Below are 14,052 nucleotides of genomic sequence, written 5' to 3'. Positions count from 1 at the left end.
GTTTGACCCAGAAATGCAAACCTTTGCTGTTACATGATTTAAAATGTGTAATTTCTTTCCTTGGTTTCAGTCCAGTGTTAGAGCATAGTATCCATTTATCTTTCATGTTATAATCTAATGACAATATTTTGACTCCTTTCTTTTTTTATAAATTAAGATTGTTCTGATGTTCTAATTTTAAAAATGCAAGGGATTTTAGTAATGTGTACAGAAATACAGACATTCGCTCATTTGCTCGCTTTCCCCACCTGGAGTGACCATGTTGAGAGATGTCTTTGATTGTATCCAACTGTAGTGGGGTGGGGGGGCAGTAGGACAGATTTGAATCTGTAAACAGTTCAAAAGGAAAATAAATTGGAGTCTAGAGAATGGTATTAAATAACTCAGACTGAAAGGAAATAGATTGTCTAATAAATCAAATCCTACTTTACACAAACCCATACTGGACTATGGTAAGAAGTATCCTGTTTGTTGAATTTAGCTGTGTTTCTTTGAAAAGCAGCCAGCACTTTCTCTTTTGTTGCAAAATATTATACTTCAGACTCTCTGCTAGGCAGCATAAATCCAGATGAAGTAAATTCTTTTTGCAGTTTTGTAGTAGATTGCTGGTTATGGCAATATTTTCCCGTCAATCCCTTAGAAGCATCTAAATATGTAAATCATGAATTAAAGTCTATTCACAGAGCTTCTTGTGATCATTGAGTTGAAAAGATTGTTTATAATGTTTGGTAACCCTACGCAACAAGATTTTTTGTTTATAACTATTCACATTGAGGTTTACAAACAAAGAAATATCTATCTTTGTATGTAACACTTCAGATAGCCAAAAATGTATTGAATCATGCCTAATAGTCATTTGTGATTCAGGGCAATTATTGTTGCCTCACTAGTAGCCGAGAGCCATTGGGGCATCCACCCTAATGACATTCTGAAAGTTCGTAAAAATTTAGCTTTTGAAAGAGAGCATTTGGAACTTGGGGAGCTTGGGTTTATCTTTCTTTCTTTTATTATTTGATTTCATTGACTGCCCAGTTTTAGTAGACCTGTATTCAATGATTTGTCGGATACACTAGATTGTATATGGTTTTTGATGTTGGTGATTTCAGCAGTATCAATAACTAATAAGTAAAAATCTCACTTGGGGGAAAATATCAGGTTAGATCAACAGCAATCTCATTATCACATGGCCTTAATGAAAAATTGATTCTCAGAATGCTATTCTAAAAGAGCACAAGGTATTTGGAGCATTCACTTACCAAGCCAGGGGCCCCAGAAACCTCTTAAAATCTAGTATCATTCTTTACACTCAGTTAATGCTAACTCAGTGGTGGACAATCTGTTTCAGATGTTAGATGTTTTTCAGCTTCAATTGCTTATCTCTCATTAAGAATGTGGAGATCTGTCAGTCAGAATAGACAATATTGGGTTGACGGGCTAATAGTCTGAATTGGTTAAAAGCAACTTTCTGTGCTCTTACAGTTTTCCAGTCATAGATCAACTCATAAAGCATACAGTGCATTTATCAAGGCTTTATATCAGCTATGGCACTTAAGTGTTTCTTCCTGTTCTGCTTTCCTAAAGCAAACTCAAGGTTACATTAGTAGATTTTTTATTCAGAATTAAGAAACCATATATATAAGTTTTGTTCTAACAACATGTACTAATCTTACCCTCCATGTTAGTCCCAAAGTTTCAATCCCTCCTGCCATTCTTGATTTACAAAATGGCTTTCTCTGGTGTGGCTGTGAAATGAGAATTGGAGGGTCCTGCTTCACCAGTTTCAATCCCCTTGAAATTAATTGAGTCTCATTAAATGTTAAATAGTTAGAGATGATGCTGTTATTAAAAAAAAAACCCTTTCCATTGCTGGCTCTTCTATGAGCATTCATTTGAATACTGACAGCTAGTTATGCCACGCTAGAAGTCATAATAGCCTTACTTCAGTCAGTGACTTGTGGAGGAGTGAGTGAGTGTGTCTGTCTGTCTGTCTGTACTACAGGTATTGTACATTCCTCAGAGTTCATGCCAAAATGAGATGGTAATTGAAAGGGAGGGGCCTTGTTAACCACTTTTCATGAAAGGATTGTTTGTTTCCTTTCAGTGAACTTGCAACAGGCTGTCTTCCAGGCTGACCTTTTCCTGCTGTTGTAATCTGATGGGAAATGCTGGTTCCCAGAGGCATCATATGCAAAGTAGATATAAAATACACCTACTCTATGAAGATCAATGTTGCAATAGCCACTGGTTAACATAGAGTTGGTTTAATGTCGTTCCCATAGCTCTGACCATTTTCAGGCTATCTCAGGTGGAAGCCACCTACTAGAATAATGAATTATGTTACTAGGTTTTAAAATATATTAACTCACATACAAACTTTTATGAGTATAAATGACATTTACATTTGCAGCATCTACTGTCACGCTTAGCTAGCAGAACTCTGACACTTAACATGGAGTATTAAACATGCCTCTATGTCCAGCAGCTCTGTTGTCATGGCACAATTGCAACACTTCTTCTTTTAAAGGAGGGGATCTTATAAATGGCCATTGTGAAACAGATTGCCAACATTTAAGATAAAAGTTGAAGAATCAGTCTGTGAGGTCCCTGCAGGTTATCCATACAAACGCTGACATATGCAACTGTTAATGTTGCACTCTAATCTGGTCTACAATCTGTCTCCCTGTTCCAGATCTCTCTAACCCCAGAGAAAGGCCAAGTATTGTGGAAGAGAAATTGAGTAAGGAATGTCATATTCAGGTTTCCGTGATTAAACATCTGGAAGCTTTTTATGTGAGCCAGGAGTACATATATGTGTGAAAAATGAGAGAAAAATTGTGCCCATTTGACTTGCCAGGGTATGAGAGATTATGTTTTTTGAAGAACTTCCAAATTCCGCATGTATCTATGGATAGCTGTATAGGGTAGACTGTGCATCCTTCTTGGAAGCGCCTCAGTTACTGGATTGTTGGCTTTTCTGAAAGCATTTTTTTGTTTTAGATTTTTTTTTCATATACAACACAAAGCAGTGAACATACCAATATTCCTCCCTCCTATTTTCCCCATTACGTCCCTGTTAGGAATATAAGTCACCTAACAGGTATTTGGGTTAGAAATATATAAACCAGGATAAACATTTTAGTACTATATCTTTAAGGGAATGCAAGAGCATGCAATTGGGTGTGGTTTCTCAAACGGACATAAGATGGAGCCAGAAACCTGGTTTGTTTAGTCTTAGTCTCAGAAGAGAGAGTCTGAGTGTTGGAAAGTATTGCTGTTCCTCCATTTCTTCTAATTGACTGATATTACTGGATTTAATGTAAGTCTTACTGAACTGATTTTTGACACTGGACTTTGATATTTGGATTATCCCTGGATTGAAACCTGACTGATTTAACTTGTGAATGACTTTGGATTGCTTATTTTGGACTTTGCTTAAAACTTTCTGGAAGTAAAAACCTACATTTACTGTACAGTGTATCTGTGTGCTCTGTGTATATTATTAAACACTACTCTCAAATATGTCTCCCTGTATGCGCTCATTCTCCTAACGGGGAATTACCTCAACAGTCCCTGTGAGATAAACTGGGCTGAAAAAGTGACTGGCCCAGCTGGTTTTTCATGCCTAAGCCAGGATTAGAACTCAGTTTCCTGGTTTCTAGTCCAACATTTTAACTATTGCAAAAACTGATTATCTAATGTATTATCTAATTTTATTAATAGTATCGTAGTTCCATGCCTTATAGAAGCAACTCAGGCCTGAAATTTGCAATACATTTAGATCTGCAGTTAATTTTTAATCATTTAATAGATTAAAATAGAAATAAGCAAAGCCCATAAATGTTCTACATCCTTTACATTTCTATGTAGTCATGAACTGTAGTTTTCAGGATCCATTTAGATCCTTTATTCTATAATCCAAAGAGTTGAATTAGGGAAGATCAAATGCATAGTGCAATATTTGACTCAATATCTAAGAACTTGACAATAAAACCATAAAATGATCTCTCTCCTTTCTACTTACATTCAGACATCTACAATGACCTCGTTTTAGTTTGCAAATCTCCCCATTTACTGTTAATCTTTCTTCAATGATGGACACTTATTGCCCTGAACACTTTGGTTGCCCTAAATGATTGAGTTATAACCATCCTTGGATTTCCACCTGTCCCAGTGCCAGATCACAATCTGGCTGCTTGGCACCGGATCCATACTTATAACTGGTTTTCAAATACTCCATGGTCATGTGATTGCCATTTGTAACCTTCTCTGCTGGCTTCCCCAGAAAGTCATTTGGGAAGTGAGCAAGGAAAGTCATAAGTCGCTTAGGTGTGTCTCCCCCAATCTTGGTGCTCGTGCCATGCCATTTGCATATACTGAGGCACCCTACGTGACACTCCCCATGCCTTCTTCACACACCCTCCCCAATCTATACTTGCACCCTCATCCCCCACAATATCTCTTGTACACATCCTCACACCCTCCCCACTCCTCCCCAGTGTGCATGATGCCTCTGGCACACACCTTCGTGCATCCTTTCCAATCCATGCAATGCTTCTTATCTAGCCCCTTGCCTCCCCAACCTCTACAGTACCTCTCGTGCATTCCCTTGTACCCTCGTGCACCCTACCTTTCCCTCATTGATGCACTGAGGTTGCACCTCTTGTGCAACCTCCCTAGTGCAGCACCCCTGCGCCTCTAGTGAACCCTCACCAACACTCCGTCCTCTGGACGCACCTGCCTGCAGGCCTGAAACTTGCAATACATTTAGATCTATCGTTCATCATATTAATAGCATAAAAGCACTGACTTCTTCACTGACAACTAAGACTGCAAGGATTGCCATCACTGAACAATTCAGTTGTGCTTCGTGACCACATTGCTTAGCAACAGAAATTCTGGTCCCAATTGCCCTTGTAAATTGAGGACTATCTGTATAGGCCAGATCAGAAAACAGACTCCAAGAATGTCTGGAACTGTAATTTTACAGGTTAGAGTAACCAAATCTTGTAAGACTTGACAGCATCTTTCCTCCCTCCCTTTCTTACTGAGGCGGAACTAATCTGAATTTCCTTCTCATATTTTCTTCCTGCCTTGGATTTAAATCATGTTTTTTTAACTGCAGTCACATAGTTTTTCCAAGTTTATAGCTGTGATTCTCTACAATTTCTGAAGAAAGGATGATACCTGAAACTTCCTGTTTCAATTGGCTGAGCTTGGGTTTATTTTTATTTTAAATATATACAGAGTGTACCAAGGTCCCATAGACCAATCACAATATTTTATTTATTAATATTGTTTTCTGGAGAAAATGTTAGTTCACTAAGAATGTTCAAATGTGATATATCTCAAAGAAGTATGCTGGAATAAAGTGGCAACCAACTCAAACATTTTATGTTATATAGTATATATAATAATTTAATTTCTATAGGGCCTGATTTTGTTTATGGGGCCTAACTTTTAGTACAACCTGTATATATTTAAGCTATTGAGTCAGATGATCCAACTACTTTTATAGACAGTTTTCTTATTTCCATTCTAATTAATGGATTTGTTGTTTAAACTTATTGTTGATATCCGCAAGAAGGCAAGTGATAATGTGTGTGATGACATTATGCAAACTTATGTACTTGCATTAGAAGTTTGGATGCAAATAAGTGTATCATTATATGATAATGTCATTGTATATCTGTCATCAGTTTGGCATCAATTTGCTGTAGATTCTTCAGAAAAAATATTGTAGTTCAGAAATGATATATTAAGTATTTTTCTTGTGTGTAAAATATTTGAAATAAATATTGTTACAAGATAAAATTGATATGACTTTAACACTTGTTTTAGAGATAATTTTCTTTTTTTTTTTCATTTTGCTTAGTTACAGTTTTCAGTTAGATTTGTATACACAACCATTGTACAATGTGTGAGCAAGGACATGAGCATCAATATTTTGTTGGAAAGACTAACAGAAATGAAACTTTCATGAACCAGATGCACAAAATACCTTTCTCAGATGGCAATATTATAGAAAATGCTGAAAGGAACAGAGTAAAATTTAGAAGTATTTACAGTGTAAAAAGCAAGAATTGGGATAAACTGAAAATATCTATAAACTGGACTGTTCTTTCCATCTCTTTTCTTCAGATGACAGAATCTGTTCTCCGCCATTTATGGAATTAACAAATGCATGTGGAGAAGACACCTTGAAGCAAATAGAAAAAAGTGGAATTGCATTCCCATTCAGTATGTGAACAGTTTTTATATTTTACTTAATAGTAAAGTTGTAAAGCATTTCCTCCACTACTACTGAAATCAATGCAATTTAGCTAAGTACATTTGGAAGGGAGGGTACTTGCATAGCAAGATAGCTTGTGGCTGGTGTACATGCTGGATTAGTACATTTGCTCCAAAGGTACACAGATAAATAATATAAAACCACATAAAATTATATGCTTTCTTTCTATTAAAATTATTAAAAATAATCTGTAAATCTAACTGTACCCTATTTTAGTTCTTATAACTTTGAAAATACAGTATTTTCTCATGGTGACAATAAAAGATGGCTTATTCATATGTTAACAGTCCTGGTAGATTAAGTCAGTGTTTCAGTGTTTCGTCTGATCCACTACCCATCCACTACCTAGAGGCCAAATACTTTCCTCAAATCTTTAAACAGAACATGAAGACAATACAGCTTTCTATGACAATCAGAATTCAGTAGCTAATGTTTTCATCCGCCTTTAAAATTCTGCAAAGACTATGTGTGCATATTGTGCATAAGGTCCTTCTTTCTGTAGTATAGTATGTTATTTTATCTTTTTCATTTTCTCCAGATGAGTTGTTCAGAGCATCCATTGTTCAGGATGATGCTTCTGTCACTCGTTTGATAGGCTGGGCTTTAATTGAGAGGACGCTCCTCCTTCTCCACGGGACTCCTCCCTAGCGTCCCCAGTTTTTGCTCAGCCTTCATGGATATAGGCAGCTTAATTTCCTTTCCCTTGGCCAGAATAGCAAAGGCTTCAAAAGGAGTCAACAAAAAGGCTTGCTTTTAAACTCTAAACAACTCCTTTAAGGCTTTTAGTTTCAATGAGTTAAGCAGCTCCCTATGATATATAACTCGAGCCAAGGGAGATCACCGTAGCTTCAGATAATGATCTCTTGCCCCCAGGACGATCGGAGGTGATAACGCCTCAGCCGCATGGCTAACAACTCACATTACAATCTTTTCAAGCTGAGCCGCTACGATCGCTCCCGCTTACGCCCGATGGGAGAGGCTCTATTTTAAAAGGGTCCGAGGCTTTTTTCTCTCCCCTGGGAACACCGTCTGGGGTGGGGGCATCAGCGCCTATCTGCCTCACCATGCCTTTTTATACAAGGGGAAACTCTGCAGTATCGATTCCCCACAAGGCATGGAAGTGCTGCTGACCCGATTTAACTCATTACGCGCCTAAAGAGATAACAGCTGGCGCCATTGCAGACTCACTAACCATGTGGTAGTGATCTGCATTTTATTTCTGGAACTGTGAGAGGCTTTTCTTTCCCCAAGCAGGGCTCTCCTTCCTGGAACCCGAGGGAAATCACCCTAATACATATGTGTGTGTGGATAGATAGATAGATAGATAGATAGATAGATAGATAGATAGATAGATAGATAGATAGATAAGATAGACAGACAGACAGAGAGACAGATATAGATATAGGTATAGGTATAGATATTCAGAATAATTATTCTATTTTGGACCCTTATTCATTAAGGAGGAAACTGTTGGCTTATGCCCCCACAGAATTAAACAGCAGCACTACAGTGAGCACCAAGGCCCGTGTCCTCCTGTGCAGGAAGCTGTCGCAGGCCTACATCTTATTTCAACAATTCCTCCTTTCTAGGCCTATGAGGTGTTCCAAATTTGCCTAATTCGGAAACAATAATATTAATAACAAAATAATAATAACAATAACAATAATAGGAACAGGAATAAGAATTCAATATTCTTACATAAGATTATACAAAACTGGGGAGCATTGTTTTAGGGTTCCCTGGCTATTACTGGTTCAGGCCCCTGGGCGTGCCAACCGCCCAACATTTCAGCCTCATTAACAGTAAAATTTAATAAGCGGTCACAATGGCAAGCGGCAGTAGCTCAAGAGCCATGTCAAAATTCTCAAACCTCATCTCCTCCAGACCTACTTCGGCTCCAATCCCCCTCTGCAACCACCCCTGAATATGTCTGTGTAATCCAGATGCAGCGCAGCTGCACAAGATCAGGTAGCCCATCTAGATCAGTACAAGTGTCTCAAAGTGCCTCTGTGGCCACATTGCTCCAACAGTGGCCAGATTCTGTCAAGATGATGACTTACCAGAAAAGATCCCCGCAAAGATGAGACTGTGGATGGAATTAGCAATACGCCAATGTATCTCTACGGGGGTGCAGCATACTGCTCTGGCCAACAATAGAGCGCTCCTTCCGATTGGAATTCCCTATAACTCTGGTCACTAAGCAGGATAGAGCATCCTCACCCTCGGGTATCTCTCCACAGGAGATTCTGTAGTTTCAGATATATTCCCGCAAGGTATATAGAAGGAGCAAGGGCTATTGATCGGATGAAGCCAGAGGACTCAGAGTTCTCCTGCTCAAATTCTCAAATTCTAGTTAGATTCGCATCAGCTCACATTAAGAGGTGATGGTTGATGCTACTTCTTGACAACTAAAACAATGCCAGCATCATTTTGTTTATAAGAAATCCATGGCATTATCTGTTGAGAGGCCACTTCCCCTCACAAGGATCTCCATGAGGGTCCAGGGGACATGCCAATTATGGACCTCTTTCTGAGGTTGACTATTGGGCTTCCTTTTTAAGTTGGCAGTCCTCACAGAATTCTAGCAGCACAGTAACAGCGAGCGCCAAGGCCTGTGTCCATCTGGGCAGGAAGCTGTTGAGGGCCAGTGACTGCAGGATCACCCAATTGCAATACAGGTCCTGGAAGGTGTTCTCTATTTGGCCTCACAATTTGATTCCATATTCAGTCATCTAATTATGAGTTTGGTAACAGCACAACAATTTATGTTAGTAGCTGTGCACAGATATAACAAAAATATTATCAATAATAACAATATTAATATCAATATTATTATGAATAATAACATAATAACAAATTGAATTTACCAAAAAAGGGGGGCGGGAAGCAAATATCAAAAGGATTCCCTGCCTCTGTTTGCATCAGTCCTCTGAACCAGTTAACAGTCCATTAATATCTCATACATATAGATATAGATATCTCACCTTGTGGGCTTTAGGTCAGAATCTTCAAGGGCAACCAAAAATACCCCCAGAGGACAATAAACCAACTCAAAGTAGGTCAAGACGTCCTAGAGAGACCTCTAAGGCAACAAAGGATGCCAAGAGACACCAAAATGCGTTAGATGAGCATATCTTAAATTTAAAAAAAAAATGCATGAGGGAGGTTGAACAGAAGTCTCAGTCCTCTTCCCCAGCCAGGCTGATCCCAGTTCCAGAGTGCTTGCTTCAGCAGCATATATACTAAAATTGGAATGATACAGAGAAGATTAGAATGGCCCCTGCACAAGGATGACACGCAAATTTGTGAAGTGTTCCATATTTCACCTTGCCTCCATCCCTGGATTTCTCAATGCCATCCAGGAGAGCCTCAGAGGGACCGGTTCAACCCAGGCCTTCAGCAGCGCTACTTGCCTGACAGACATTGTGGGACCACACCAGAATTCCTCCTCCCAGAGGATATCCCTGACAAATTGAAGGCCTGGAGGGACATGGCAACTTGAAGAGGCATCGCAGCCGGGGTACAGTAGAAGTTGTTGGCTAGGCAGCCTCCACAATCTGACCTTGATTCTCACTCAGTTTAGTTACTATGCAGAATGGACCTTCATTACCAGCAGGTACCTCCTTCAGGGGAGTATTATATAATCCAGTTACACATTCACATGGTGTACAGGATGAGGGAGAACTAGAGACCAGATGGAACAGGTTGAGGAAGGGTCTACTCACAACAGTGACCAAAATCTGTCAGAGGCGGATCCCCTAAAAAAAGGGGGCATGTCAAACATTGAAGGCATTAAGCCAGACCACCGACCTTCAGGTCTGTTTCGCTCTCAGACTTTTTTCAAGTCTCTGTTGTTTCAAACAAAAAAAAACCCTACTGCCTGCCTTGATATTCCATTCCCCTCGGCCCAACAATCGTTACTGTAAGGGGAGGTCAGATGATTTAATCTTCTCCCAACCAATAATGTAAGAGGAAGTCATAACTGTCCCACAGAGGTTCTTGGACCTCGTCCAGAAACAAGGGGTCTCTTCAGTGGCATATACCCCTCTTACAGGATATGATAGAAAAATTTTAATTTGGTTTTCTCATTCTGCTAAATTTCTCATCACCACGATAGTAGATAAAACAATAATGGCAATTATCCTCCTCCTCTGCAATTCCTACAGAAGCAGAAGAGGCTCACAAGTCAAAGGATATACAGGGTCGAGTTGTCCCCATGTAGGGCATGTTGATCTGATGTGAGGGCCATAAGAGCGGAGTTGGCTGCATTTTTTTTACTAGATCGTCTCTCAGGTTGCTCTGCCATCTGAGGGAGATTATCTCAAATTCCAATATCAGAGCAGACAAGGACACCACAAAACTCCACACCACAAATTTAATAATTATCTGCTCGAGCCAGGGCATCTCAGGTTACTCCTCACCTACTGCAAGGGCTCAGACATTGGCTGAGATATCACACAACTAATGGAAACTTGCTTCCTCCGTAATATAGAGAGATAATTTGGTTGATGGTGTCCCTGACCTATCTCTGATAGAAACTAATAGCAGAAAATAAGTTCCTCTCTTTTCATGGACCCCCAAAATAGTCCTTCCTAGCTTTCTGGAGGGTTCCTTCGTTCCCTCTACCAGGGACTTTTTCCCTCCAGACTCCAGGGACCGTCTGGACGCATGAATCACCAACAGATAGTTTCCGATCTGGAGATAGATACTGAAGGGGAGGGCAGAGCAAAAGAATCTCTCGAGGAACATGAAATAGAGGTCTCTGAGGCGCAACATAGGCCTCACGACTGTGCCCCTATTGGTGGAAGGCTCAAGCCTTTCACGGACAGATGGGATGCCTCTACCTCTGTTTCCTGGGTTAGCGTATCAGAAGATTAGGCCTGGCTATAGAATTTCCATCCTCTCCCCAGAACCTTTGCATTACTTGCCCTCTCTCTGGGGATCCTGTTAAAGGGAGCATGATGGAGACAGCTATTGTTCATTTATTGGAGATCCAGGCAACCGACATGTGGCACCAGATCAACAGGGGCAATTTTAGTTTTAAAATGACTTAATCGATCCATAGTTCATAGGAGGCTTAAGATGAGTATACTGAACTCCATACTTCTGAGCTTCAGAAGGGGTGATTTTCTACCCTCCATTGACTTAATGGAGGCCCATCCTCACATTCCAATTAGATCCTCACATAGCAAAACTCTTAGTTTTTGTTATAATACTCAATGTTTTGAATACGTTGCACTGTCCTTTGGGTTGTCATCTGCCCAAGGTTCTTACGAAGGTTCTGATGGCTCTGGCTGTCCATCTCAGGGGAACACCTGTTAGATGGCAGGGTTATTTATGTGACATTTCATTATTATCTTGTTCATATAAACAGGCAAAGGGGAGGCCTTAGCATCGGTCGTCACTAGGAGAGACTTGCAGTCCATCTCTCATCACCCACGCATATGCAATTTTCTTGCACAGGGCTACAATCTTACAGCCTCCTGTAGTGCATTGATATCACACGTGGGACCTCAACAAGGTCCTTACCGCACTCAAGAAAACTCCCTTTGAGCCCATGTAGACCATGTGTCTCCATTCCTAACGTACAAGATGGTTCTCTTGGTTGCCTTTACATCGGCCAGTTACATCTTGGATCTAGTAGCCTTGTCAGTTAGACAGGAGCTCTGTATTTTTCACACAGACAAAGTGGTCCTTAGTCCAGATCCATCTTTCACCCATAGATAAATTTGGATTTTCACAGACCGTAGGAACTGATACTCCCGTACATTTGTCTGAAACCGACATAAAATCTGGCACGACAATGCCACAATCTAGATGTAAGGCGAGCTTTCTGCATATATTTCAACCGCACGATGTGTGTTAGGAAACAAAGGTTCTCTTCGTTTCTTTTCAACCACCCACCACTGGGTGCAAGACCCCTTCCTCAATGACCAGTAAGTGGCTGAGCGCACAATTCCCAAGTCCTATGAGACACAGTCTCTTCCTGTACCCAGGGGCATCACTGCTCATTCGACCTGGAGCACTGTGATGTTGACAACATGGGCCACAAGCGCCAATAGAGAAAATTTACAAGGCGACAACATGGGCCTCACCATCGCCTTTTATTTAGAAACTATTAGAATGATGTCTTCGCCTCTACGGAGGCTGCCTTTGACAGGAGAGTGTTACAAAGGGTCCATAGGGACCAAGAAAAAGGGGAATCCGAGCCAGACGGAAGGACACGCCAACCTCCCGTAGGACACGCCAAGCTTTGGTATGTCTCAAACAAAGGATGCTCTGAACAGCTCATCTGGAGAAGGGGCGTTGGTACTTACCTGACACGCCCTTTCTCTGTGAGCTGTGAAGAGCATCCATCCCCACCCTTATTCGTCTGATGGGATGCTATTCCAGCCAAGTATTAGAAAGGGTGAAGGAGAAGAAATATTTCATCACTTCGACTTCGCCAAAACTGGGGACGCTAGGGAGGAGTCCCGTGGAGGAGGAGGAGCATCCTCTCAATTAAAGCCCAGCCTATCAAACGAGCAACAGAAGCATCACCCCAAACAATGGATGCTGTTCACAGCTCACAGAGAAAGGGCGTGTCAGGTAAGTACCAACACCCCTTCTCTGTCTCTGCTATTTTGCAGATGAATTATCAGAGTTATTTTGGAAGTATCTGCCTTTATTTCAATATGTATAATGTTGGTGTTAGAAAAAGGCCCTGATGCCCATTTAAAACTACAGAGTAATATTCTGGCAAATTGAGAACTTTTTTTTGCATTTTTAAGTATGCTATGCTAACATATGAATCTTAGATGTACTATTAATTTACGATTATATTACTTAGTTGTTTGAATGTACACTGAGAGATTATGCACTGGAGACAAATTCTTTGTGTGTCCAATCATACTTGGTCAATAAAGTATTCTATTCTTAATCCTAATCCTATCCTATTCTAGTATAATATATATTATAGTATATTAAATGTACTACTGTATGTTAATGTAAGTATAAGTTCTCTGGGTAAGTTAATAATATGCAACATCAATATATTAAATTATAGAACAATGAAAGTATTCATTTTAAATACTTTCTGAGTATTTACTGAGTATTTACTGAGAATCTCAGACTATCAATCATTTAAATGGCTCTTAGTAATGTCAGTAGTCTATAAAGATTAAATAAGGCAAATTCCTCTAGTAGTGTTCTTCTGTATTTCAGATGCCATTCTCCAAAAAGCCACCCCCCCTTTTTTTGCTTTATTTGGTCTTTAAAGACATTTTTAAATATATAAGGGTGCATTAATCTTCCAATAGGATTAACATAGCTATCAAACATAGCTATCTATTGATTTTAAAAAGTTCAAGAACTTCAACAGTTTGTCACTGAATTATAGTGGCCAGCTCTTGAAGGAGAAACAGTGGCTGCATATAGTACAGTGTAGTGTAGCAGTGATGGATTAATTGGGAACATCCAAGTTCAAGTCCCCAGCTTAACTAAGATGTTTACTGTATTACTTCTGGTCAGTTTCCATCTCTTAGAGCAGCACTTCTCAACTTTGATAATGTTAAAGTGTTTGCGGTCTTCAACTCTCAGAATTCCCTAACTAACATGCTTGAAATTCACACTTCTTAAAGTGATGCAAATTTGAAAAACACTGTCTTAGAGGAAAGACAGGAATATAAATACAATTGAATAGATAATAATGGAAAGAGCTGATGCCAGACTCCATCTATGGACTCTAGATTATCCATTCCTTTTTGAGAACTTGCTTGTCCTCT

The 14,052-nt window shown here is 39.8% G+C and overlaps 1 protein-coding gene and 1 non-coding gene across 3 annotated transcripts in view; both read left to right on the top strand.

Moving 5' to 3' along the window:
* The window catches only part of ITPK1 (inositol-tetrakisphosphate 1-kinase), a 129,485-nt gene that overhangs the window by 102,668 nt on the left and 12,765 nt on the right, over positions 1–14,052 (top strand). For both annotated transcript variants that reach the window (XM_026713311.2, XM_026713303.2), the window contains exon 5: positions 6,139–6,237. In XM_026713311.2, the coding sequence (XP_026569096.1) occupies positions 6,139–6,237 (99 nt within the window). The remainder of the gene's footprint in view (positions 1–6,138; positions 6,238–14,052) is intronic.
* On the top strand, positions 9,508–9,614 carry LOC113444659 (U6 spliceosomal RNA). The gene has a single exon (XR_003375268.1). It is a non-coding gene; the product is annotated as a U6 spliceosomal RNA (small nuclear RNA).

The sequence above is a fragment of the Pseudonaja textilis genome, chromosome 1, assembly GCF_049901715.1.
Source record: "Pseudonaja textilis isolate UNSWEBS1 chromosome 1, rPseTex1.2, whole genome shotgun sequence".
In the NCBI taxonomy this organism is placed as follows: domain Eukaryota; kingdom Metazoa; phylum Chordata; class Lepidosauria; order Squamata; family Elapidae; genus Pseudonaja; species Pseudonaja textilis.
Note: the sequence above shows the minus strand (reverse complement) of the source record. Positions and strands in the feature narration are given on the sequence as shown.